The sequence below is a fragment of the Thamnophis elegans genome, chromosome 2 (genome assembly GCF_009769535.1).
Source record: "Thamnophis elegans isolate rThaEle1 chromosome 2, rThaEle1.pri, whole genome shotgun sequence".
NCBI classification, from domain to species: domain Eukaryota; kingdom Metazoa; phylum Chordata; class Lepidosauria; order Squamata; family Colubridae; genus Thamnophis; species Thamnophis elegans.
The window spans coordinates 170891324-170917626 of record NC_045542.1 but is presented as its reverse complement, the minus strand read 5'-3'; the positions used below and the strand labels follow the sequence as shown (position 1 = coordinate 170917626).

The window sequence follows — 26303 nt, the reverse complement described above, 5'->3', positions numbered from 1 at the left end:
ATTGGTTTTAGCCTCACTGTTGCAATCCATGACCACAAATACGAACAACATAAATAGCATAAAGAATTTTTTTTTCTCATGATAGACACCTGTGTTTTGTTTCGTTTTCCTGCCTTGTCTCTTGTCGTTTCTGTCTTTTTTTTGTATTATTTTAATTTTTTATTTTAATTTTTATTTTTTATCTGTCCTTTTTTTTTCTTTTTTTTTTTTTTTTGATTTTTTCCTCTCCCACCGGTGTGGGCAGGGATTGTTCAAGATTATTACTTTCATCAATATTGCTAAATAATAATTACAGTTAAATGAAAATGGATATATAATAATGCCTTAGTTAATATGAGTTATGTTGGTTGACTGTGGAGGAGATGTACCAAAACTTATCTGTAATTGATTGATATATTTTTTACAGATGTAAAGAAAGATGTGTACCTGTTTTAAACTAAAATTAAAAAACATTTATTAAAAAAATAAAAATAAATAGCATAAAGAATAATCCCAATGCAAGTAATTAGGAAAAAAGAAGGAAAAACAAGAACTAGTCATACATTTCCACGTGTGCATGGAGTGATTGTAACAGCCCAAGGATAGAAACTATTTTTAAACCTATTTGTTCGGCTAGCTCACTCGGTATATTATGGGACCACTGGAAGTTGCTGGTAATATCCAGTCGACTGGAAGCTCCAATCTTTAGTAACTCCCTGTGGGTATAGAGTAGTTTTTGCCTAGACATTCCACTGCGACATCAGGAGCTCAAAGCCACAGTATCTATGCCCGCCACCATCTTTAGGATCTTTGGGAAGTTTAATTCAGGGAGTGTTTCTCTCCAGAACTTCTCGCCTGCAGCATTCATCGGGCAACCTTATCCAGAGGTTGCAGTAGCCTCCACCACACGGCTGCCAATCCATGGGATCCAGAGCTGAAGGAGCTTCTTGGATGAGAAGGGGAAAATGTCTTCAAAGGAAAACCTAGAAAGTCCAATTGCCTCGTGAAAAAGCATCTTTGGCTGCGAACCTCCAAAGACCATTTACACGGAATTGATTCCGGAAACAAGCCGAGTCCTCCCCACACCAGAAGCCAAAAAGATGCACAAAACGCCACGAAAAGCAGAAAATTGGGGGGGGGGGAGTGCGCATACATATGTGTGTGAGTGTGTATGAGTGAATGTGTGTGTGTGTGTGTGTGTGTGCAAGTAGCCAGGAGATTGTAAATTCACCTGGGCACTTGCAAACTCCGCCTTCTGACAACCTCCACTTTCAGGGAGGGAAAAATTGTCGTTGGGGGCCTCCCAGGTAGACTTGACTGACCTCTGGAGGGACCACCCTTGTCCTGTTCCCAGAATAGCAGAGGTGGGGTGGGTGTTGGGGGTGGGGTGGCAGCAGAGTCCCATCAAAACTTTGGGGCCTCTTCTGAATGCGGCCAGAGGGAAACGAGGAGAGGACCAGAAAGAAGACCGAATCAGAGCGTCATTTCTGGGGATATTAGAGGATGGGGGAGAGGGGAGAGAGATTCATTGGATGGATTCCCACCAGCAGAAAAAGGGGGCCGGGATCTCCGACGCCCCCAAAGGGACTCACCGAAGCAGCTCTCCCATAGAATGACCACCACCGACACCAAAAGCAAGGGGAGCGCAGAGCGCAGAGCCATCCTGTGTCCACAAACCTCAATCTGCGCTACTCAAACTCGGGAAAGAGGGCTGCCCTTCCTGGTGGTCGAGAGCCCAGGGGATCCTCCCGCTTTTCCCAGCCCCGCAATTCTGCCCCTCCCTCCCCAAGAGGCGGAATCCCTGGAAGAGGATTTCCTCGATGGGACTTTCGCTTTCCTTTCCCCGCCCACTGCCTCTCTCTCTCTCCGGTTGCGCCCGGACGTCTGCCTAGCAACTATGACGACACGGGAATGCCTTTCCTTTTCCCTATTGGTTGAGGTCGCCCAATCGCCAGGTTGCTCTGGGTTGTTCCGCTTGTTTTGATCGATGGGAGCCGCCTCTTCGTTTCCCCCACGACTTCCCGGAAAGTGGAGCGCAGGTCAGGATGGCTCTGCGCTCTTCGCCGCTCTTGCGTCTGATGTTGGTGGCGGTCGCACTACGGGAGAGCTGCTTCGGTGAGTCCCTTTAGGGGCCTTTGGGGGAGTTCCTCCCCCCCTTTATCTGCCAGGGAAATTTACTTTCTCCTCCCCCCCCCCAAAAAAAAATTATTCCCGGAAAGAGAATCCTGATTCAGTTCTCTTTCTAGTCCGTTTCCCCCTCCCTTCTGGCCACTTTGAGATCAGATCCCAAAGCTGCCGTTCCCCTCCCCTCCCCCCAACTCTGGGAACAGGACAAGGGTGGCCCCTCCAGATGTCAGTCCAGTCTACCTGGGCGCCCCCAAGTCCTGTTATTTCCCTCCCCCAAAGAAGAGGTTGTCAGAAAGCGGCTTTTGCAGGGAATCAGGTGAGTTCACGAACTCTGCCCTAGGAGAACAAATCCATCAGGACGAGATCCAGCAGTCCATCTGCATCTGAAAGATAAAGAAGATTAGATTAGATTAGATTAGATTGGAATTCTTTCTTGGCCAAGTGTGATTGGACACACAAGGGATTTATTTGTCTTTGGTGCATAAGGTCTCTGTGTACATAAAAAGAAAAAAAAAGCATTCATCAAGACTCATAAGATACAACCCTTAGTGATAGTCAGAGGTTGGTCGGAAAGGTCAGCAGTTCGGTGGTTGGAATCCGTTAGCTCCGCATAACAGAGTGAGCTCCCATTTCTTGTCCCAGTTTATGCCAACCTAGCAGTTCGAAAGTACATAAAAAATGCAAATAGAAAAATAGGAACCATCTTTGGTGGGAAGGTAACACCGCTTCGTGGCCCTTTGGCGTTGAGTCATGCCGGCCACATGACCACGGAGACGTCTTCGGACAGCGCTGGCTCTTTGGCTTTGAAACGGAGATGAGCGCTGGAACGACTAGCACATATGTGCGAGGGGATCTTTTACTTTACTAATAAGTAATCAAGCATTCTTTTGAAGACAGCAAAATCCACCGAGGACCCCTGGTTTGAATCGGGTGTGTTGTCAAAGAGGTCATCTATACAGGTAGTCCTCAACTAGTGACCATTCAAAGTTAACAACGGCATCAAAAAAGGGATTTGCGACTGTTTTTCACCTTTACAACCTTCGCAGCCTCCACTGTGATCAGGGGGTCAAAACTCAGACGCTTGGCAACCAGTTCATACTTATGACCGTTGCCGTGTCCCGGGGTCAAGTGATCCCCTTTTGCAACCTTCTGATGAACAACGCCAGTGGGGAAGCCAGGTTCCCTTAGTTGCCTAACTTATCAACCGCACAATTCACTTAATGACTATGGCAAAAAAAGGTAGTAACTTTAGTGCTTGTATCCTTACAATTGATATTGATTGTTTCCTGACGGTTTATTTGTACCCTGTGACTATCATTAAGTGTTGCACCTTATAACTCGTGATGAATGTATCTTGTCTTTTTAGGTACACTGAGAGCATCTGCGCCAAAGACAAATTCCTTGTGTCCAATCACACTTGGCCAATAAAGAAGTCTATATCCCCTATATCTATATTCTATATCTATAAAATAAGGCAAAACTCACTTAACCAATGTCTCATTTAACAGCTGAAATTTTGGGCTCAATTGTGGTCGTAAGTCGAGAACTACCTGTAATTGAAGGTTCAACACCCATTTCCACTACTCAGATGCTCCGGAGGGCCCACCCGCCCCCCTTATCTATATTTGACCCAACCGGGCCATTTGCGCATGCGTACGGAGCGTATGTCACCTGTGCAACGCTCCGCTGAGCAGCTGGAGCAGCGGCGGTGGTGGGTGAGCATGCGTGCAGAGCACACACGCACGTGGTGGACGCCCGGCCCTGTTGTAGTGTACTGGTTGCAACAGGATCCGGAACCCACCACTGGGGTGAGCTTCACTGAGTCCTGCGTTCAAAGCCAATTCCTACTCAGAACTGTGAGACAGGAGGGGGAGTTTCCCAGCTGGCAGGTGAGAAGGAAGATTGGGGGAGGGGCTGTGTGGCTTCATTGCTGCTCCCTTCGCTCCCCCTTTGACTGCCCACATCTCCTAGGCTAGTGGTTTGGGTCTGATGACCTCTGGTCCCTCCTGGATCTCCCCCCCCTTTTAAATCTCCCCTCAAATCTTTACTGATTAACCATCCACGTTGGTCCTCAGTGGGGTGAGAATTTTTTGAAAGTTAGGGTGACTAAGTGGGGTTTCCTACTGCTTTTTTTTTTTTTTGACCATGAAAAAGGTTTTTATTTTCCATTTTTTCATTTTCATACACTCACATATATACTGTGCATAGCCGGAGCCATACAACATTAAACAATAATCACAGCGATTCCTCTTGTCAACAGTACCCCCCAAAATAGAAACCCAATATACCTCTTCCACTCTCCGTACACCTCTTTCTTCCACCCCCCTCCAACTTTCTATCTTCCCTCCATCATCCCCCTCTACCCTACTTCCCCTCCCCCTCTACCACTCCTCTCTCCCGATCCACTCCCTCCCTTCCTTCTCACCCTCCCTCCCATCCTCTCTCCCGCCCTCTCTACCCCCAACTTCCCAGAGCCCGTACACGGTATAGATTTTTAACAAACACAGTCTAAAATATATTGAGAAAACAGAAATAAAAAAAAGGGTTAATAACATCTCTACATTGATCTTAGCTTCTTCTTGCTACACTAACTTTGAACAGTTTAAATCATTCCTGATCTTAAGCATAGGCTATCTGGAATTTCTTAGTCCCATATTTGTTTTGTATATAGTCAATCCATTTTTTCCAGTCTCGTTTATATCTCTCATTTGAATGATCTTTAAGATATGCCGATATATTAGCCATCTCGGCTAAGTTTGTAACTTTCAATGTCCATTCTTGAGTTGTAGGCAAGTCTTCCTTCTTCCAGTATTGCGCCACCGTTATTAGATGCAGAATCAAGTTAGTCTCTACCACTGTAAAGTCAGTACTTATACCTAGTAAAAATAACTGAGGAGTAAACTTTATCCTTCTTTTAGAGATATTTTGCATAATCCACCATATTTTTGTCCAAAATGCCTTAACCTTTTGCCAGGTCCACCATATATGAAAATATGTAGCATTGAGAGAACCATATCTCCAACATTTAGGCTGTAAGTTCGGATACATAGAAGCCAGCTTTTTAGGATCTAAATGCCATCTATAGACCATCTTATAAAAATTTTCTCTCAGATTTTGAGCTCGTGTAAATTTCACATTTCTTACCCAGATTCTTTCCCATGTATCCAGCATTATTAGTTCTTCAATGTTTTGAGCCCACTTTATCATACAATCTTTAACTAATTCTGTTTCCGAATCCATCTGTATTAATACATTATATATCCTCTTTATATGCATTAAGCTTTGATCTCTTATTTGTTTAAACAGATTATCCTCAACTTGAATAAAACCAATTTTTTGATCTATTTTCCACCTAGCCTGTAATTGCCCATACTGGAACCATGTTTGAACTACCTTCTCCTCTTTTAATACCTCTAAAGATTTTAATTGTAGTACCTCCCTTTCCGAGGTAAGAAGCTGTCTGTAAGTAATTCTATCCTGTTTTTGTGCTATATTCATATTTTCAATTGTGTGTCTAGGAATTGCCCACATGGGTATCTTGTCATTTAATTTATATTGGTATTTTTTCCAGACCCGCAGTAAAGCATTTCTTAAAATATGACTTTTAAACTTCTTATCCAGTTTTTTGTTGAATAACGGGTAAGCATGCCAACCATATACCAGCTCGTGTCCCTCAATATTCAATATTCTATCATTAGTTAAATGAGTCCAATCACTAATTACAGATAATGCCACTGCATCATAATATAGTTTTAAGTTAGGTAGTTTCAAGCCTCCTCTCTTCCAGCCCCCCAGTCCCCCCCCCTCCCCCCAAGAGGCGGAATGCCTGGAAGGGGATTTCCTGATGGAACTTTCGCTTTTCCTTTCCCTCCTATCTCACCGGTTGCGCCTGGACGTCTGCCTAGCAACAATGACGACAAGAGGGTACTTTTTTTTCAATTGGTTGAGCTTGGCCAATCGCCAGCTTCCTCTGGATTGTTGCGTTGTTGATCGGCTGGGGTGAGTCTCCATTTGCCTGCAACTTCGAGATGGGGGAGGCTGGTTGAGGATCGCAGCTTAAGATGGCCGTGAGCTCTGCGCCCCTCTGGCTCCTGGTGCTACTGGCGATCGCCCAGTGGGAGAGTTCCGTTGGTGAGTCTCATCTGGGGCCTTTTTCAGACTCTTTTTCTTTCAGGGACTTTTTCTCTCTCTTCCCCCCAAAAGTTTATTCCCAGAAATAGAATCCTGCTTCGGTCCTCTTTCTAGTCCGCTCCCCCTCCCCACTTTGGCCATTTTGAGATTAGGTCCCAAAGCCTGGATGGGACTCTGCTGCCTCCCCCCCCCCACTTCCCCAGGAGGGCCCCTCTGGGAGCAGGACAAGGGCGGCCCCTCCAGACCTCCGTCAAGTCTATCTGGGCGCCCCCAAGCTCAGTCCTTTCCCTCCCCCAAAGCGGAGATTGTGGGAAAGCGGCGTTTGCAGGTGATCAGGTCAGTTCACAAACTTCCTGGCTGCCTTCGCCCAACCCCTCCGCCTGGGTCCTCTTCCCTGCCTTTAGCTGGGATTCGTGGCTCTTGGGGGCTTCTGGTGTTGGGAGGACCCGGCTGGTTTCTGGAATCGGTTCCGTGTCTTGGCAGAGGCTGCTGCAGTGGAGCGATCCGGGCTCAGATTGTCCTGTGAATGCAGCCGGATGAGAGTCTGGAGAGAAGCGCTTCTTAAATCATCTTCCTAAAGATTCCTCCTTCCTGGTTTTCCCTTTTTTTTTCTGCTAAAAAATCTTTGATGTTCCTCGATCAGGACTTTGCATGTCAGAAACTGAAATGATTTTGTATGTTTATCTTGGATTCCCCAGAAGGTTTAAAGGCGACAGGACCCTCCTCACAGAGACTGAATTTAGGGAGAGGATCCCAGCTGAGCCCCCCCCCTCACCCAACATGATTGGTCTCAGCAGGGACCCTCAAGAAGCCTGAGTGGGGGCAGCGGGTGGGGCCAGGGAGGGGAGGCCCCAGGGGCTTCTGGGATGAAGGGAATTCTGGGAGTTGAAGTCACAATTGACCCAGAATTTATGTTTCTAAGGGAGACATTTATTATGTGAATTTTGACCCATTTTATGACCATTCTTGCCACAGTGAATCACTGCAGTCATTAAATTAGTAACGTTTGTAAGTGTTCTGCCCAAATAAGTCCCATGAAGGATCCTGAAAATGATCTTTCAAATCTTTGGTGAAAGAATTTCTCACCTGAAGAGCTTTCAGAATGGAGACCAAAAAGGGGCCTTGGGGATTTTCCAGTTTAACAGATTTCCCAGCTGCATTTTATTCATTTTATTTTCTTTTTATTCCTGTCACCTGGTTAGAAGTTGATGTTTTTCTGTTCACTGGGCAGCCTTAGAGTCTCTTCCCAGCTGAGCCCCCCCTCCCACCCCCCATGGTTGGTCTCAGCAGGAACTCAAGCAGCCTCAGGGGGGACAGGGGGGGTGGGGGGAGGGTGGAGAGGCCCATGGATTTCTGGGAATGAGGGGAATTCTGGGAATTGAAGTCCAAATGGCTGAGAAACTCTGATTTAGGCGTTTGCGTTGAGAGTCTCTGATCCTGTGAAGGGTTGGAGAGCAGGATCCCAATCCCCTCCCGAGGAGGCTGAGGGGCATTTCTGCCTTTCTTGGGGCTGACAAAGTGCAGGATGAGCCCCAGAGGAGGACGAGGGTCAGAGCAGCTTCTGGGGAAAGGGAAGGGGGAGATTCAGAGGAAAAGCTGAGATGGAGAAATCTTGGGATAATCCCAGTGAGATTCCCTGTGGAAGGAGGGAGAGCCCCTCGGAGTCCTGGGTTCAAGGCCGATTCCTGCTCAGATGGCTGAACTCTGGGAGGGGAGGGGGATTGTCCAGGGCGGTGGGAGAGGGACAGGAGGAAGATTTGGGAGGCTACGTGGCTTCATTGCTGCTCCCTTCTCTGCCCTCTTTGCCTCCCCATATTGAGGTTAGGGTGAGGGTTCACATTGGCCTCTGGTCTCACCCAGATTCCCCCTCCCCCATTTTATAACATCTGCAGCTTTTAACCAGCCACTTTGGCCCCCAGGGATGTCAATGGAAAGTTGGGGTGACCAGGTGGGGTTTCCTGCTGCTTTTGAGCTTCTGGGGGTGGAATCCCCTCTTTTACCTGCGGGGCCACTGCGGCCTCCTTGGGGCAGAGACTGAGCAATCCAGAAGGGGGTTTGAAGGAGGCCTTGCTGGAAGGGGGGAGGACACAATTGGGGCAGGTGAAGTTTGGGGGACCCGACCTTCCCCTCCTCTCTCACCCCCCACCTTCCCTGCCCTCCAACCCTTCAGGCCCCCCAGAAGCTTCTTCTTTCCCTCTCAGTCGCTCCCTCATTCCCCCTCCTGCCTCCTCTCCCCCCATCTCCCCCCCTTCCTTTCCCCCCTTCCTCCTCCTCCCCCAGCTCTCTTCTTCCTCCTCCTCTTCCTTCTTCCTCCGCAGAGCCTCAGATGGGAGCCTCCATGAGATCCGGGTCCTTGACTGAAGCCCCCTAACTCTTCTCTTCTGTCTCCCTTCCAGGCGCCTCCTCCCACTCCATGAAGTATTTCTACACCTCCATCTTGGACCCCAGTCAGGGGCAGCAGCCCCACTTTGTCTTTGTGGGGTACGTGGACGATCAGGTCTTTGTTCACTACGACAGCCACAGCCGGAGGGAGCAGCCTCGAGCCTCCTGGATGGAGAAGTTGGGGAAGGACAACCCCCAGTACTGGGACAGAAACACCGAGATACTTCGTGGCCAAGAGGAGATGTCCAGAGACCACCTGGAGACTCTGAGGAGTCGCTACAATCAGAGCGAAGGTGAGTGATGGGTCTGGTGCCTCCTCCAGCCCCCATAATCCCCTCCCAGGAACCAGAGGGGGGAGAAAGGGGGGTCCCTTCAAAGGGAAAGGCTCCTTCCACACCTTTTGAAAAGCCTTTTTTTATATATGTTTATTCTTTTCTTTAATCAATATAAGATTGTCCTTGTCTCCATTGCTGACGATTTCTGCCAATTGCAGTTAATGGAAACGTGTTTCAATTTCTCCTTCTCTCTTTCTGGATGTTGATATAAACTGAGGTAAAAAGAGACCGAAATCTCCCCTCCCCCCATGACAGTTGGAGGGTCCTGGGTGGATCTCCTGCTGTGGGGGAGGAAGGGAATCACAGGCCTCTCCCCCCCCTGAAAAAAGGACAGGTGGGTCCTAAGGAGATCCTGGGGGAAGCAGATCCTCCTCCTTCTCTCTGTTTCCAGCCCAGAGAAATGAGGGATCTGGTGCAGATCCACCTGGGGAGACTAGATCCCTTTCCCTCTCCCCATTTTTGGGGGCAATGAGGGGGGCCCAAATGCCAGGAGCTTCTCCTCATCCTCCAGTTGGAAGGAGAGGCCCAAATGGGGTGGGGGCTCTTGGAGGGGGGGGGATCAGAGGTCCAGGATCCTCCCGATGGTCTTGAGGGGGAAAGAGAGGAGAGGAAGAAGCCTCCATTTGGGGCCCTTCCTGAGTCCCTCAGAGCCTTCCTGGCTTCCCCTCCTTGGTCCCTCAGGCTGAACTCCTGCCCTGCCCTCTTGGAGGGGCTGCCCTGGATGGGGGGGGCTCTTTCTTCAGCATAGCCCCCCTTCTTCTCCCACCTTTGGGGGGAGAAGATTCGCCTCCAAGGAACCTCATTTAGGAAAAGGGAGGGAAGGAAAAAGGCTCCTTTTGGCTGAGGAAAACCTTCTCCACAAACATCCCCCATTTCCCCTCCTTTCCTCCCAAGAGCCCTGCCAGTCCTGCCCCTGATCCCCCAGGATCCCCCCAGATCCCTCCAGGCCCCCTGCTGGCCTCCCAGGGGATCAGAGCTGGGCCCTGAGGGCTCCCCCTGGTGTAGGAAGGAGGAAGGAGAGCGGCCGGAGGGGAGGGGAGCCTCCTTTCCAGGCTAAAGAGCCCCCAAGGTCCCAACCTTCCCTCCAAGGGAGGCTGCTTCCCCCCTCCCATCGCCTGGGTCGCCTCCTCTGGACCTTCCCCGGCTCCCTCCTCTCCTTTCGGAGGCCTTTGGACCACAACTGCTCCCAATACTCCAGATGTGGTTGCTCTGCCTTGATTCATGGAGAGGCTGTGTGACATTTGCCTCTCCTGTGTTTTCAATACTGTTTTAATGATCCCTGACGTCCTGTCGGCCTTTTAAATTTTCTATCTGATTTTTACTAAAACTGTTCAACAAAAAGATAAAAACTAATAGAAAGTAACATAAGGAAAGGAGAGGGAAGAAAGTTTATAAGTTCACAGCAGTTGTAAACATAAATATATTTTAGCCTCTCTAAAGCCTCCTTTCTTAAGCTTTTGACCCTGGAGGATCCCTTGAACTATTTTTCAGATGTCAGGAAACCCCCTGAACATCCAGGCTCAGAGATGGGCTAGAATTGTTTCATGCGGAGACCTGTAGAGATGCATTAATGGTTTTCTTACATTAAACATCACAAACGCAACTTGCCTTTTCAATGTGATCCCTGTGCTTTCTTTTTGCTGCACAAATATTCAATTCTGTGCCAAACCTGAGATAAGAACACATTTCATCTTCAAGGGAAAGAAGACAAATTCTGTCTTAGCTTTGGATGCTTCTGAAATGACAGAATTTGTTCTCAGAAGTTGAAAACTGCAGCCAAATATTTAGTGCTTTCCTGTGAATGGCAGGAGATTCTATTTGGACAGAAATCCAGAACTATTTTTCCCACGGGGAGATCAGGGAATCTCCTCTCGTGGGAAGGATCAGACTGGATCTCCCGAGGATCTTCCTCTTCCTCCAAAGGGAAGTTCTCTTGCTGAGCAGAAGATGCAGAGAAAGGATCCCCTCACCTGTCATTCCTGGGTGTGGAGAGGAAAGGAGAGGACTGATCAGTTTAGTTCAACTCTACTTCCAGGTGGTTTTCCCTTAGATTTGTGGGTTCCTGGCATCCTTCCTCCCTTTCAAGCCCACACAGGAGTAGAAACAATTCAGGATTTCCTTTCGGTTTTCTTTTAAATCCAAGAATCTCTTCACTTGAAGTCGAAATATCTTCTCCAGGGCCTTCAAACTTCATTTCAAAGGTCAATAACCCTTTGGGTCTCCAGGTCAGACTGGGCCACTTGCTGCTGTTGCTGAGGGAAATATTCCTTTGGGCCCTTTAAGACTTCATTCCCACATTGCACTAGACCATGGTTTGCTTCTGGTTAGACCAAAGTGCGAACAGCCCTTGTGACCTGGTGCTATTTGTGAACACAGAGCATGATTTATGGTCACAGGGATCCCTGCAAGCTTTTTCCAGATCCAGCAGATCCTCTTTGAGGCACAAGATCCTCATTCCCTCTTTGCAGCTGCAGGTTCAGGCAACTGTTCCCTCTCTGGGATCCCTTCCTCCCCCACAAGAGTCTCCCCTGCAGAGGAATGGAAGAAGGAAAGATGGAAGGGTCTCCGTCCTTCTGTTTCTTTGTGACTCCTTCTTTTCTCAATCTCCCTTGGGATCCTCTGCTGGCTTTCCCAGATTCCCTTTTCCTGGAGAGATTCAGGGGCTCCGTCCTGGGGGGGAAATGCAGGGATGCTGGTCGAGGGAAGGGAAAAGGGCAATTGCTGATGGGGACTTCTTTCCCTTGGATGCTTGGGAGGAAATGAGGGGGTGTCAGTGCCTGTGTCAAGGTCACTGCAGGGAGGGGGTCTCTGTATCTTCAGGACTCCCCAAACCATCCTCCTGTCTGTCTTTCAGGCCTTCACACATTGCAGTGGATGGTTGGCTGTGAGCTCCGAGGAGACGGGAGCAAAGGAGGATTTTGGCAGTATGGCTACGAAGGGAGGACCTTCCTCACCTTCGACAAGGAGCTCCTCACCTGGGTGGCTCCCGACCCCCAGGCCCAGATCACCAAGAGGAAATGGGACGCTATTCCAGGATATAATCCATACTGGAAGTCCTACCTGGAGGAAATCTGCATTGAGTGGCTGGAGAAGCAGTTTTCCAATGGGAATGAGACACTGCAGAGGACAGGTGAGCATGTGGATCCCGGCTGTACTTTCCTCCTTTATGGCTGGATCTCTTGTACACATTCAGCCCCTTTGGGTCCCTGGTCTTTAGCCTGGTTGCCCTGGTGGGAATCCCCCTCCTCCTCTTCTAGCCCCTCTTGCATCTAGACCCCCCCCTTTCCCCTAGGCCTACCCCTCCCCCCTGGGATCCTTCATCCCTCCAGGATCAGCTGGATGAGATTAGGATCAATGGGAGAATCCCCCCCACCCACACACACTGATGATTGCCCACAGCCCCTCCCTGCCTGGGGAGGACCCTCTCTCTCTTCCATTGGCCTCAACCTCTCTCTGCCCCCCCCCCTATTGAGAGACAAAATCTCTTTTCCCAATTGATCCGTGTGAGATTCCCTTTGATCTCTCTTCCTCTTCAAATTGGGGTTGTGTCCCTTGGAAAGAGGCCTGGAGCAGCCTCAGATTCAGGAGAGCAGAAGAGGAGGCAAAAAGTAGGGAGAATCTTCTGTGTTGTTGTCTTGAAAGGGACCTTAAAAGACCATCTCCACTTTCTCTCCCCTGAAGGGAGCAGCCAGAGATCACTCAGACTTCAAAGCAGCCAGAGAGGAATTTCCCTGGAGCCTCAATTGGCTTCCGGAGGTTTTTCAGGCTGAGTCCCTGGGAAGGACTCAAAATCAGGAGTTCTTCTGGTTGAGCCTTTTCCAGATCTGGATAATTTCCTAAAACTCTTGGAGAGGCTGCAAGTGTGGAATGTGAATCTTTTGGCTTAAAACTAAGTGGGGGGAGATTTTTCTACCCCTCCAAGTTTCCCATCCACCTTCCAGGCTCCGGAGGGGCTCAGAGTTAATTCTGGGGGTTCCGTTTCTGCAGAGACCCCAAAGGTGACAGTGAGCAGCCGGGCAGAGGTGGAGGATGGGATGGAGACGCACATCTGCCGCATGGATGGCTTCTACCCCAAGGAGATCGATGCCTCCTGGAGGAGGGATGGGGAGGTATGGCTGGAAGAGACCTTCCATGGGTCTGTGGCCCCCAACGCGGATGGGACCTACCACTACTGGCTCAGCATCCGGATCGACCCCAAAGAGAGGAGCCGCTATCGGTGCCACGTGGAGCACGACGGCCTGCAGGAGCCTCTGGACTTGGAGCTGAAGGGTGAGAGGCTGCAAGGAGGGGAAGGCTTGGCTCTCTGGCAGGCTGGAGGGTGGTGGGAGAGAAATCTGACCCAGATGTGTCCAGATGTGAGCATAGCTGAGCTTTCATCCATTGGTCCTTCCAGTGTTTGAGGCTGGAGAAGCTGCAGGGACCAGACCGTAGAACTGACTTCGGGTGATGGAAAGGACAGAATCCCATCCCAATACTTGGCCGATCCTGATGAAATTCCCTATTTTACTTCAAATAATTAAATACAAACAAGGAAACTGAAGTAAAAAGCATACAGAGCTGCCCAATTCCACTCAGAGTCATGACTTATTGGGGCAGCCTATAAAAAGAACAAAAATGTTTTTGTTTAACAAATGTTTGTTTTATTGTGTTGGAGAAGTTTTTGTTTTGGAAGCTGCTATGAGTCAGAAGGTGGCAAAGGGCTGTTTTTGAGTGGAAAAGCCAAAGAGGAATTCAGTTGCCTTCATACTGGGCTGGTGTGAGACGAAGGCAGCATCCTGAGGACACGTCCTCTAACAACGGATAGCAAGGCGCCTTCATGTTACTTTGAGAAGGACCCAAAAATGAGCCCATGGAGTTTTTAATTTGGGGTATTTCCAGCTTTCACTTCTTTAGGTCTTTTCCCTGGTTGGGAAGATTGTTTGGGGTTCTCCTTCAATGATCTGCTCTTTCTCCCCATTCAGAACCATCCAATTCAAAATCCAACCTGGGGCTCATCATTGGCTGCATTGTGGCTGCCCTTGTCCTGGCCTGTGCAATTGCTGGGATCCTGGTATTCTTCAGTAAGTATCTTTTTGGGGGAGGGGGTTGATGGAAGGAAGATGGGGATTTTTCTCCCCAAGTCTCTCTCTTTGGGGAGCTTCTTCTGGGCTTCCTTCTGTCCTGTTTTGCCAGCCCTCTTGGGGAACATCTGAGATCTCTGCCTCTTGCTGGGACTCCAGTCTCTATTCAGCTGAGTCTGAGATTCGGGCAGTCCTGTCTCCTTCTGAGTTGGGAAGAGGCATCCCAGTTCCTTTGTCCCTTTCAAAGGCTTTGGTCAGAGAGCATCAGAGAAGGATTTCCATGGAAACCTTCCTCCCCTCCCAGCTGCTCCTTCTGCTTCCCCCAATTCCCCTCCATCCATCTCGGAGGCAGCAGGTCTCCCTTGGGGCAAATCAGGAGATACATTTGTATTTTGAAGGTCTTTCTGTCTTTATAAATGGGACAAAGTGTCTGTGAAATATCTCCTGGGGTTCTTCCTCCTACAGAGGGAGAGTTTGGATGATCTCTGGTGGATTCTTTTGAGCTTTCACTATTTTTTGTCTTTCCAGAGAGACGTCAAACCAACTACAATGCAGCACCAAGTGAGTGATTTGCCCTCTTTACACGCAATCTCCAATTTAGAGCAGGGACCAGGGACACCATTACTTGAGAGGGTCTGTGTATCTATGTTTGTGCGTGCTATCTTCCTCTTCATGCTAAGAACCAGGCTGGGGAAGATGGGCCCCCTTTTCATTACAGCCAGGCTGTTCTTGGAAGTGGAGTTCTCAAAGAGAAACATCTGGGAGAAAGAACCTTTAAGAAGATGAGAAGACCCGGCTGGTGGAAGGTCCCTCTGACTGAGGACATGCTCTGTTCCCCAAGTAGGCCCAGAGGAAAGGCTTGGCCAAGTGAGAAATTGCATAAAATTGGGGATGAAAAGGGGACATTTTGAGGGAAAAGGAGCTTTGGGGGATGCCGGCTGGATCTCCTCTTGGTCTCCACTTCACAAAGGCTCTCTAAGTAAGAACTGGTTATGAACAGAAACTTTGGATCCATCTGTATCTTTTTAGGTCAGCTCTGCCTTCTGGCCTTGTGTGATATAAATACAAATTTTAAGAGTTTTTTCTGATGCCTTTTAGCCAAAGCAGTTTGGTTCAAACTCTCTCCGTGTATTTGTGTGTCTTTATTTGTGTGCGAGAGAGAAAGGGAGGGAGGGAGCTGGAGTCAGAAAGAGCTGAGCTTCTCCACCTATAAGCCAAGAGACACAGAAAGACAGACAGACATCCTCCCTCATCCTCTTTTTCTTTCCTTCTTTTCCAGCAAGTGACAGAGGATCCAGCAATTCAAACCAGGGTAAGTTGGAAGGAGCATCTGCTGCATGAGCCATTCTGACCCTTTGCAAGACTTTGGGGGGGGGGGGGGGGGTGAGGGGATGAAAAGAGGGAGAGGCTGCCATTTTTTAAAGGCCCCCCTAATTCATCCTCCCTGGGTTCCCTCTGAGTCTGCTTCTGGTGGGATAAAAGAATAACTGCACCCACTTTGGCTTAGTGAAGAGGGTTCCAGGAGAGACTCTGAGTTCTACTTAGGCATGAAAGCCGGCTGGGTGTCACAAAATCCACTTTCCTTGCACTGGTTGATTCTGCAGAGGAGAAGGGAAACTCTCCCTGTTGGATTCAGGCAGGGGAGGCAGCCCAGAGGCTGCATGGTGGAGCCTTGGCCCCCTTGGAGGAAAAGAGCCTCCATTCTTTGAGGGGAAATGGGGAAACAACCTGTGAGGCCATCATCCCCAGTGGTTAGAGACTCCTCTGGCAGCATAGCTGAGACCTGGATGACTGTGGAAGGGGGAGGGGGGGCACTGTCAGAGATGTCCCCATCTAGTTTAATGATTGGCGCCAAGAGATACCCCGGGGCAGGGGAAGTGGGGTGCAGTGGTCATCTGAGAATCTCTTCTGGCACTCAGGAGGCTCCCACCTCACATGTCTGGCTGTGAATTTTTCTTTCTGAATCTGGGCTCAGGGGAACAATTGGGCTTGTTGCTCCTGTACCAGGGGAAATAGGGAAACCACCATTGATGCCATGATCCCCAGTGGTTAGAGACTCCTGGTGGCATAGCTGAGACCTGGCTTACTCTGGATGGGGGGATTGTTCCATTCTCAGAGATGTGCCCAGATGGGTTCAGGGTTTGGGATCCCAGCTGAGACCCCAGGCAGGATTGGTGGGGTTACAGGGGTCATCGGAGAATCTCTTCTGGCACTCAGGATGCTCCCACTTCACATGTCTGGTTGTGAATTTTTCTTTCTGAATCTGGGCTCAGGGGAACAATTGGGCTTGTTGCTCCTGTACCAGCCTCTTTCCTGCCTCAGCTGTTGGAGGCCCTTTCAGGGCTGGCATGGAGTTGCCCAGATATTCTAGTTCTGGGAGATTTCAATGTGATGGGGGAATCTGGTTTTTATTTATCGTTTTAAATATTCTACATGGCATTTTATTGGATTTTACTGTAAGCTGCCTACAGTCAGCTTGGTGAGATATGTGACACAGAAGACGTTGATAGATAGATAGATAGATAGATAGATAGATAGATAGATAGATAGATAGATAGATAGATATGATAGATAGATATGATAGATAGATAGATATGATAGATAGATAGATAGATATGATAGATAGATGATAGATAGATAAGATAGATGATAGAGATAGATAGATGATAGATAGATGAGATAGATAGATGAGATAGATAGATAGATAGATAGATAGATAGATAGATAGATAGATAGATAGATAGATAGATAGATAATCTGACATCCTCTGAGAAGATCCTGAAGCTGCAGAGGTTGAATGGAGAAGAGAGAGATTTGTCCTCCTCAGAGGATCCAGACACGGCAGAGACTCACTCTGTGTCTTTCTCCCCAATGCAGGAAGCAGCCGGGTCATTTAGCAGCCTCCTCCCAGGTGAGTTTCCCCTTGTGGGGGGCTGCATGGGGGGGGAGGAGAGGGAGGAAGAGCTTTCAAGTCAAATGACCAGTCGATGATGAAGATACTTTGGGAAATTCTTCTTCTGTTCCTCTCAAACATTGCAAGGGAAGGAAGGGATGTGGGGCAGAGGCGTTGGGGCTCTGGGGAGGGGTCTGCCTGCCCCCAAACTCTTACCCAGAAAGCCCAGACTGTGGCCAGGCCCCTCTCGGGATCTGACTGTCCTGGATCAGGAGCCTCAGAGAGCTGCAAGGAGGAGATCAGAGTATCTTCAGTGCGAGGGGAGGGGAGGGGCAGAGGAGGGGCTTCTTGAGGGTCCTGCCAGTCACGGATGGAGAGGGGGCTTCTCTCCCCTCCTTCATCCCATCTGGGAATCCCTCCCTCCGGATGCTGAAGGGAAGACCTGGACTCTCTGGAGGACATAAGGATCCATTTATACTTGTCTCTGGACTAAAACTGGATTTGTGTATCTGAGGGGGGGATATTGATACGTGTTACATAACTTGTGAGGCAGGTTCTCACCCACCTCAGGATCCAGTCCCAGCCCTGCCCCTCCCCCTCTAGTAACTGGACTATGTGCTCCTTCCTCTTGGCTCCCTCCCAGACTGACCCTGCCTGCTTTTCCCCTCCTCTTGGCAGCCCCAGTAGACAGTCCCAGCAGGAGGAGAGAGGAGTGGACAGTCCCAGCAGGAGAGAGGAGAGGCGATCGGCCTCCCTTCTGAATTAGGCCGGACTCTCAGGAGGAGCCATTCAGGGCCTTCCAGCATACAGGAACCAGGATATATTTTGGGTCTTTCATGATTGCTTTTGTCTTTGAACCATTGTTATTTTCATTGAGGAATAGAAGAAGAAAGAAAATCTTATGTGTTTATAATTGTGGAATCAAAAGGATTCAAATTGGTTGATATTCTATTTTTTATTTATTCGCATCAACCAAAAGTATGGAAGATATCTAACACACCTTCCTCCTCCTATTTTCCCCACAGCGACAACAACCCTGTGAGGTGATCTGGGCTGAGAGGGAGCGACTGGCCCAAGGTCACCCAGCTGGCTTTCGTGGCTCAGGCAGGACTTGAACTCACAGTCGCTTTCTAGCTTGGTGCCTTCACCACTAGACCAAACTGCCTTCTATAGCTTGTAGTAGCTCTGTAATGGAGCTTGTAGCAACCATGTTGTTATTTCTGGTGACCTTTAATGGGCTCCTGCTGATTGACAGGTTTTAGAGAAGGGTTCCTGGAGAATCGAGTGGGGAATAGGATGAAAAGTTGCTGCTATTATTTGAAGGATTAAGTTATTAACCTTCATTATACTTGCTCGGATTGAAAGGTCAGGTTTTTCTCCACCTCTTTATTTTTTTCTATTAGTTGTAGAATAGATAGTATGTATAATGCAGGCCTGTCAAACGGGAGGCCCACAGGCCAGATATGTCACTCAAAGGCCACGCCCACCCCAGCTCCCCAAAGGAAAAAAAGTTGTGATACGTCACGATCCGCCCCACAATTCGATGCACTTTGACACCCCCGGTATAATGTATGATAGAATCTTGGGAAAAAAATGTTTCTTAAAAAAAAGAAGTGTGCATTCTGAGATTTATGCCATTAAAGTAATTAATAGATTTCAGTTTTTAAAAAATTAAACTTGACTGTATATTTGATTGTCCAAAGTTTGATAAATAATATACCAAGTGTAGCTTTCAAACACTAAATTTTTCCAGATGGTCATTTATGGATTTCCATGCTATAGAAAATTGGAACATGAGATGTATCGCACAGTCAGATTGTATTGCTACCTCCTTAACAATTGTACATATATTGTAAGTTTGCATAAAATAAAATAATGCCTTTGTTTCCTTCTGGCTTGAGTTGCTGCCTGTTTTGGGAGGTTGAAGAAAGAGGGATTTTATCCCCCTTGTTGATCAGAGACCCCAATTTCACTTTGAGTGGCAGGAAGAGGAGGAACAAAGGCAAAACCTGGAAGGAGGAAGAACTGGGGGGGGGGGCTCCTGTGTGTTCCTTTGGGGAGGAAGCAGCCATTTTGTTCCTGTGTCCAGATGTTTCTCCAACATCATCAGCTGATCTTCTGTAAAATGGCCATTTGGTCTTGGCTTGGTGGGGGCAGCAACAGAGGCTGCTTTCCCTCAAATCCGAGAGCCGAGGTGGCGCAGTGGTTAGAGTGCAGTACTGCAGCCACTTCAGCTGACTGTTAGCTGCAGTTCGGCGGTTCAAATCTCACCGGCTCAAAGGTTGACTCAGCCTTCCATCCTTCCGAGGTGGGTAAAATGAGGACCCAGACTGTGGGGGTGATATGCTGACTCTGTAAACTGCTTAGAGAGGGCTGAAAGCCCTATGAAGTGGTATATAAGTCTAACTGCTATTGCTATTGCAAAATCCACATGTGCTTCAGGCTGTTGGCCGAGTGGCTGAGCCTCACCCAGTGGCAGGTTGGGAGACAGGAGTTCAGTGCCATCCTGGTCCCCTTGCAGAAGAGCAGCTTCTCCTGCTTCTGAGAGCTCCTCTCTGGGCTCTTCAGCTGCCCAATATGGCACAAGAGTGAGGAGACCCGTGACTGATGGGAAAGATGTCCCCATATTACAGTGGTTCTTTCTGGGCAAAGAGGAGTGAAAAGTGTTGGGACTTTTCCCCCCAATTCCTCCTGGGCTTCCCAGATGCCTTCAAGAGGTGGCCATCTTTGAGGGCCTAGAAAGTGGACTTCAGGTGTGCCCAATTCAGAGCTCACAGACCACATTCAGCCCTGGACAGCTATTAGTGCGGTCTATGAGCTCTGGAAAGCAGAGCAAAACTTTTGATACTGTAATAAATATATATATATATATATATATATATATATATAAAGAGGAACTTCTTGATATACGTTGACTATATTATATATTTTATATGTGGCCCAAGACGATTCCTTTCCACTCTGTGCTGCCCAGGGAAGCCAAAAGGTTGGACACGGCTGCTTGAAAGCCTTTTGTGAGTATTCAAAATGAGTATCTTCTACGGATTCAAAAGTGTTATAGCAATAGCAATAGCAATAGCAGTAGACTTATATACCGCTTCATAGGCCTTTCAGGCCTCTCTAAGCGGTTTACAGAGAGTCAGCATATTGCCCCCAACAATCTGGGTCCTCATTTTACCCACCTCGGAAGGATGGAAGGCTGAGTCAACCCTGAGCCGGTGAGATTTGAACCGCTGACCTGCTGATCTAGCAGTAGCCTGCAGTGCTGCATTTAACCACTGCGCCACCTTGGCTCTTGGCTTATGTATTCTGAAACTTACAAAAGGGCCGGCAACAGCTCTGCTGCTCCCTGATTGGCTGGGACGCAGCAGAGGCTGTTGCTAGCCTTCCCCTAACAGCTAATCTCCCCTGATTGGTTAATTGATTGTTACAATTACTATAAATACTGGGCGTGTTTTGTGAAACCAAGAATCGTTGTTATCTTACTTTCTGTAACAATAAAGACCATCTTACTGGCTATCCATGGCTCCTGCGTGTCCCTCCATTCAATACATAAAAAAAAGTTTCAGAAATGTCTTTTAATTCTGACTTTCCAGCTGACGCAAGCGCTCTGGGCCAACACAATCAAAGTATCAGAAGGAGAGGAGACCATAAATACAACACACAAAAGGCAAATGATCCCCAAGGATAAATCAGTCAGCCAGAAATTCAGGTGCCCTGCAACTCAATGCCTGGCAGAGAGCCCAGTTTTGCTGGCCTTCCAGGAGGGCTGAGAGGAGGGGGATCTGCTGGAGGGAGACTTCCCAGGCCGGAGAAGGGTTTTATTTCAAGGAGGGGAGGGGGGTCCCCCTTTCCAGTCTAATGGCAGAGACCCCCCAGGCAGCCAGGTCTCCAGGGAAACTATAAGGTTACCAGTCAAAAGGAGAGCGGAACAGAGGTCCTATTGGTCATTGCCTAGCAACAGAGGAAACATTCCGATGAGTGACAGTTGGCCGCAGCCTATAGAAGAGGTTGGGCTGGCTTCCTTTTCTCTGCTGGAAACAGAGTTGAGCTCAGGTGTGTCTGAATTTCACTCTTGAACCTGAGACCTTTGGACCTGCTGACGGTCTTGAGCTGGACCTTGGGCCAACTGAGCAACCCTTTTCTAGGCTCTTCTTTGAAAACACACACACACACTTTGAAGGCAAGGATTTATTTTGGTCGACGTTCCTGGGGACGTTGCTAACTCAGTGACTGGAAAATAAAACGGAGGTTATAGGACTCAAAGTGCAGCCGGGGCTGCCTGGGATTTTAGGCTTCACTATTAGCCTTTTGAAAGGGGATAGTTGCGCTTTTGACATGGCCGGCAGCATCTCTCTCTCTCTTTTTTAACTTTAAGGAAGCGAGTTTTTCTGTCCTTAGCCAAGGCCGTTTCTTTTGGTATGTGAGGATTTTCTTTCTCAGCAACTACACAACAGAAAGTGTCTTCTGGAAGACCTTGGATACACCTGCAAGTATTAAGGAAGATAGAAAATTATCTGGAAAAGGGAATATATATAGACTATAAGTTTTGCCACTTGTTAGGAATGTAAGCTAACGGTTGGGTTGGCAATATATAAACCAGGGGTAGTCAACCTTTTTATACCTACCGCCCACTTTTGTATCTCTTAGTAATAAAATTTTCTAACCGCCCACCGGTTCCACAGTAATGGTGATTTTATGAAAATCTAATGAAAATTTTTAAATAATAATATGATTTTTTTAAAAAAAGTTAATTAAATTTTTAAAAAGGAAAGTGCTTCAATATCAGACAAAACCCCTACCGCCCACCATGAAAGCTGGAACGCCCACTAGTGGGCAGTAGGAACCAGGTTGACTGCCACTGATATAAGCCATATAACAATGCTGTACCTGTTTCTTTAAATCATGCTGTAATGTGATTGGCTGCTGTTTCCTCAATCAGCCATAAGATGGAGCCAGAATCACTGTTAAATGCTGATCTGATCTGAGTGTTTGGAAGCTGGCTGTTAGAAGTGCCGTATTGTCATCAGCATGAGGTATTGTAAGTTTTTGCAACTGTTAGCAAACTTTGAATACCGGACTGTTTGTATGATTATGGACTATGTAATTTGGATTATCCCTTAACTGAAAGACGTTGATGACTGACTGTCTTATCCGTGTATGACTTGGACTGTTTGATGGACTCTGATACCTCTATTTCCACGAAAGTAAAAGCCTATTGAAACTGCAGTGTCTCTGTATGATGATCTGTGTGTTCTCCAACACAACTCTCACAACGCTTCTCTGAACGCACTCGCTCTCCCAACGGGGAGCTTACCTAACACCACTTGTGGAATCACATCTAGAATCATTGTTTTCTATTATTCAAGCTTCACATTTAATCTGTCTCTTTCATTGTTTCATCTCTTGCTTTCTGACATGTCACATATACCAAAAATGTGAACTGTTTCTGTAACCGATAAAAAGATTGGGGCCCCTGTCACAGGTTCTTTTAACTATATACCCAGCTTGGTGGACCTGAGACACATAAGAAAGGGTGCAGGGTTTCCTGCCTGAGCAGGGGGTTGGACTAGAAGACCTCCAAGGTCCCTTTCAACTCAGTTGTTCTGTAAGAGCGAAAACACAGGTCCCTAGACAAAACACACAAACACACTCCTCACGCTTCTCCACAGTTGCTCCCACCTGCATTCCTCCTTGTGAGTATAGTTGGAGAAAAACATCCCTTTCTAACTGCTCTACTTCCACACAAAAATACACACCTCCTTTCTGGGCAGACGGCTGTCTCTCTCACAGACCCCATAACCAAGACTTTTCCCTTTGCCTGATGTCTTGGTGTCTCTTATTTTCTTTTTTTCTTTTTTTTTTTTTGAGTTTCTTATTGTCCACAGTCTAGAGGTTTTATTTTTTTTTATATATATCAAAGATTCTTTTATTACATTTTCATTTTCCTTTATACAATCACCTAAATTCTGTGCAGTTAAAAAAAAGAAAGAAACAACAAACAACTCATAACACTTCTATCCTACATACACCCTTCCTTCTACCCCTCCAACTTTCATTTCCCCCTTCCAACAATCCCCTCTTCTACTTCCCCTCCCCCTCAGCCATTCCTTTCTCCCCTTCCCACCATCTCACCCTCCTTACATTCCCTTCTCACTCCCTCTTAATTCCCCCCTCTTCTTTCCCTCTACACCTCACTTCGGTGTATTTCTAGTATTCATTGGTCTATTTGTTTTGTACTAAAACAAAAGAAAAATAAAAGGAAAAGAACGAAGAAAAGAAAAAAAAAGGAAAAAAAGCAACAGTATCCAAGTGCATTCATTGTTCTGAAAATTGAGTCTATATTTCCACCCTCCCCCCCACCCCCTGAGCCCCCCTACCTGACCCCCTTCCGACTTCCCAGGTCCCATTCCCGGCATCGTTCTTTATCAAGCAAAGTCTGGAGTATATTGAAACCAAATAGATTAGAAGTTACAAAATAAAAAAAAATAAAGAACAAAAAAGAAAAGAATAATAAAAAGAAAAAAAAGGGGGGGGAACCCCCCCCAAGAAAGAGAAGTCAATATACTCTCTAACATTAACCTCAGCTTCTCATTATTTTTAAAATCTTAAACAATATCTTTACCTGCTTCCGCATATAAATTCTATACCTCCCATCCTGCCTTTACCCGTGTCCGCATATATATTTTATCCTCATCCATTGCTCCTCACATATTTACTCCACCCTCATGTAGACTCTCCAGATAATCTTTCTTAACCTTGTATTCAAATAACAATTTATACAAAAATCAGCTTACATTCTGGATCAAGGTAATCTAATTGAACTTTCACTACCCTTCCATCTACCCCATGCCACCCGACTCCATTCATCCCAAACCACAATCCAGGAAAACTACGATCTCCGCTCTCCTCGCCCCAAAGAATAGATCATGCGCAGTTTAAATTAAGATTCAAACAAGTCTTATATAAGTCCCATACAATATATGTCCAAATTCAGCACCGCTTCTTTCAGTCTCAATATCTCTTCATCGGTATACAGCTTTGTCATTTTATACCAGACAGGAGTCCTGAAATTTTATTCAAATTAAAAATTTAAGAAGTATTTTAAAGGCATAGCTGGATCTTTATTCTTTACTCTTCTGCCCTTCCGGAAGGGGAAAGCAACACCCTCCGCCTTGTAGCCACATGTCCCGCTACTTATCTTCTCCTTCTCCTTGTCTTTCTCCAAGTCCGGGTGAGTCAGGAAGTCCCGCCTTCAGAGTTTTGTTGTAAAAATCTCGGGCTTCGCAAACAGAATTGAGACGATATTTTTGGTTCTCAAATGTGACTGTGATACCAGATGGCACTTCCCATTTATATTGTATCTGATAATCTCTGAGTTTTTCAGTTAAGAAAGTGTAGTCTCTCCTTGCTCTTAATATTTGAGATGGTATTTCTTTAAAAATAATCAAGTCCTGTCCATCGATTCGCAGCCTGTTATTGTAGAACTTCTGTATTATCGCATTTCTGGATTCTCTTGTGGTGAAATATATAATTATGTCCCTCGGAAGCTGTCGTTGTTTTGCTACACACGAGTTCTGGCGATAAATTTTTTGAATCTGCCAATCAAAGTTAAATCCCGGACTTCCCACCGAACGTCTGAAAGCCTCAAAAAAGGTCTGTTTCAAGTTCTCCTGTTCCTTTTCACGCAATCCTCTGACTCTTATTGCAAACGCAGTCTTATTGTAATTTATCATAACGAGTTGTTTTTGAGCATTTTCAACTTCCTGTTGTAATGTTTGAATTTTAGATGTCAAATTAGAATTAGTTTTTTCCAAAAGTTCCAATTTGTCCTCCATTTCAGAAACATAATCTGTCATAACAGTCATAACTCTGATCGTATCTTCCCTTGTTTGAGCAATCTTGGCGTCCAGTTTATCATATAAGTCCGATAAAAGTTGTTTAATTTCCTGTCTGAACTCTTTAAGGGTTTCAAAAAGAAATTCTTGCGTTAAGAGATCTCCAGTAGAGGGCGTGGGAGGCAAGGGCAGCGATTTTGTAACAATTTCTTGAGATGTATTATTAAGGAAACGCTTAGACTGCTTCGATTTGGGAGCCATTATAAAAAACGCACAAACAAACAAAGTCTCTGCTCCCCTCGGTTTTAAATGGGATACTATTTATAGACTTTTAACAGTTAATAAGGAGAAGTCTTCAGGAGAATAGAGCTGATTGAGTGTGTCATATATCAAACGCAGAAGCTATAAAATCGGCATCTTGTAACGCAGCTGGATAAGAAAGCCTTTTACAAAATTGAAGCTGGTATTTTGAATAGTAATAAGAAAAAAATTTACAACTTCAAGTTAATATTTGGTTTTAAAGCCATTTCAAAATTTATCTGCCTGCAGTTAATAAAACTCTATTGCCTGAATATGCAGCTTTAAGTAAAGAGGCTTTTATTTTGAAGTTTAAGGCTTGGCAGAACTTTCAGTGAGTAAACATTGTAACAAGACCGTTCAGCAGATTCATCACCATTTAACTTCCAGATAAGCAAAGTTAATGAAGGAGTAGAAATGAAACTAATTAAAAAGCTTCTGCTGGCCTATTGTGAAACCAAAACATATGATAAGCAATCTCTTTTGTTTTGAATCCTTGTGAATTCTTGTGAGGATTAACAAAAAGTGTTCATTATTACCGGAGAAACCAGCCTGCTCGGCGCCATTTTAAAAGCCTCTAAGTAAATAATTTTTCGGAGGAGAAAAAGAAAAGAAGCTAAAATGTTGATAAACAATTATTGTCCACGGAAATGGATTCAGCTCGTGATAAGATTAAATCAAACAAAACTTGGAACTGAGTGGGGGAGACCTACTTTGTCCTGCACAAGGCAGTTTGAAATTCCCAGCACGGACAGCCGTTCTGCCTTGGGCTAGCCCCCCTTTCCCTGCAAGCACAAAGCTGCAAAAATCGAAGAGCATTTGCCAGCAAAACAATTTCTTCTTTCCTTCTTGCCTGAAGGATAAGAAAACCTGATAAGACGTCAGATGGAAGATCCTCTAAACAGGTACGTAGCCAGGAATTCGGAGGCAGCTGATTTTTTTTGCTGCCACCACCAGCAGGCTCCTCCCAGGAAGTCCGTGTCTCTTATTTTCATGTGGGCAAAGAAGCCCCTTTGCAAAGGGAGAAGCGTCTCCCTCAAATTCAGGGCCCAAGTTCTTCTCCGCTCCAGGCCAAAGTCGGGGTTCCTGAGTTTGGAGGCCAGAGCAGGGCCTCCAAACGTCTCTCTAGAGGATGATGCAGAGTTACGGATGGGCTGCCTGCAGTCCCTAAAATGGAGGGAGGCTCCCTGCAGCCCACCTAAAATGGCAGGTGGCTGACTGCCAATGGGACCTGACTCAAGGTGGCAGACGGGTCTCCCTG

At 46.8% G+C, this 26303-nt stretch overlaps 3 protein-coding genes across 5 annotated transcripts in view; 2 read left to right on the top strand and 1 right to left on the bottom strand.

Annotated features, from left to right (window-relative positions):
• LOC116503374 (major histocompatibility complex class I-related gene protein-like) overlaps positions 1–26303 on the bottom strand; it is a 556717-nt gene that overhangs the window by 373982 nt on the left and 156432 nt on the right. The gene's annotated exons all lie outside the window — the stretch shown is intronic.
• LOC116503395 (H-2 class I histocompatibility antigen, Q9 alpha chain-like) overlaps positions 1–26303 on the top strand; it is a 132432-nt gene that overhangs the window by 23673 nt on the left and 82456 nt on the right. The gene's annotated exons all lie outside the window — the stretch shown is intronic.
• On the top strand, positions 1998–17971 carry LOC116503394 (H-2 class I histocompatibility antigen, Q9 alpha chain-like). Of its 2 annotated transcripts, none has more exons than XM_032209793.1 (9): positions 1998–2094; positions 8634–8912; positions 11809–12084; positions 12942–13223; positions 13916–14014; positions 14543–14575; positions 15294–15326; positions 16892–16925; positions 17933–17971. In XM_032209793.1, the coding sequence occupies exons 1-8, from the start codon at positions 2025–2027 to the stop codon at positions 16909–16911; spliced, it is 1092 nt and encodes a 363-aa protein (XP_032065684.1). In that variant the 5' UTR covers positions 1998–2024; the 3' UTR covers positions 16912–16925; positions 17933–17971. The 2 variants fall into 2 exon arrangements, with proteins under 2 accessions (XP_032065684.1, XP_032065683.1); XM_032209792.1 differs by lacking the exon at positions 1998–2094 and adding an exon at positions 6070–6237.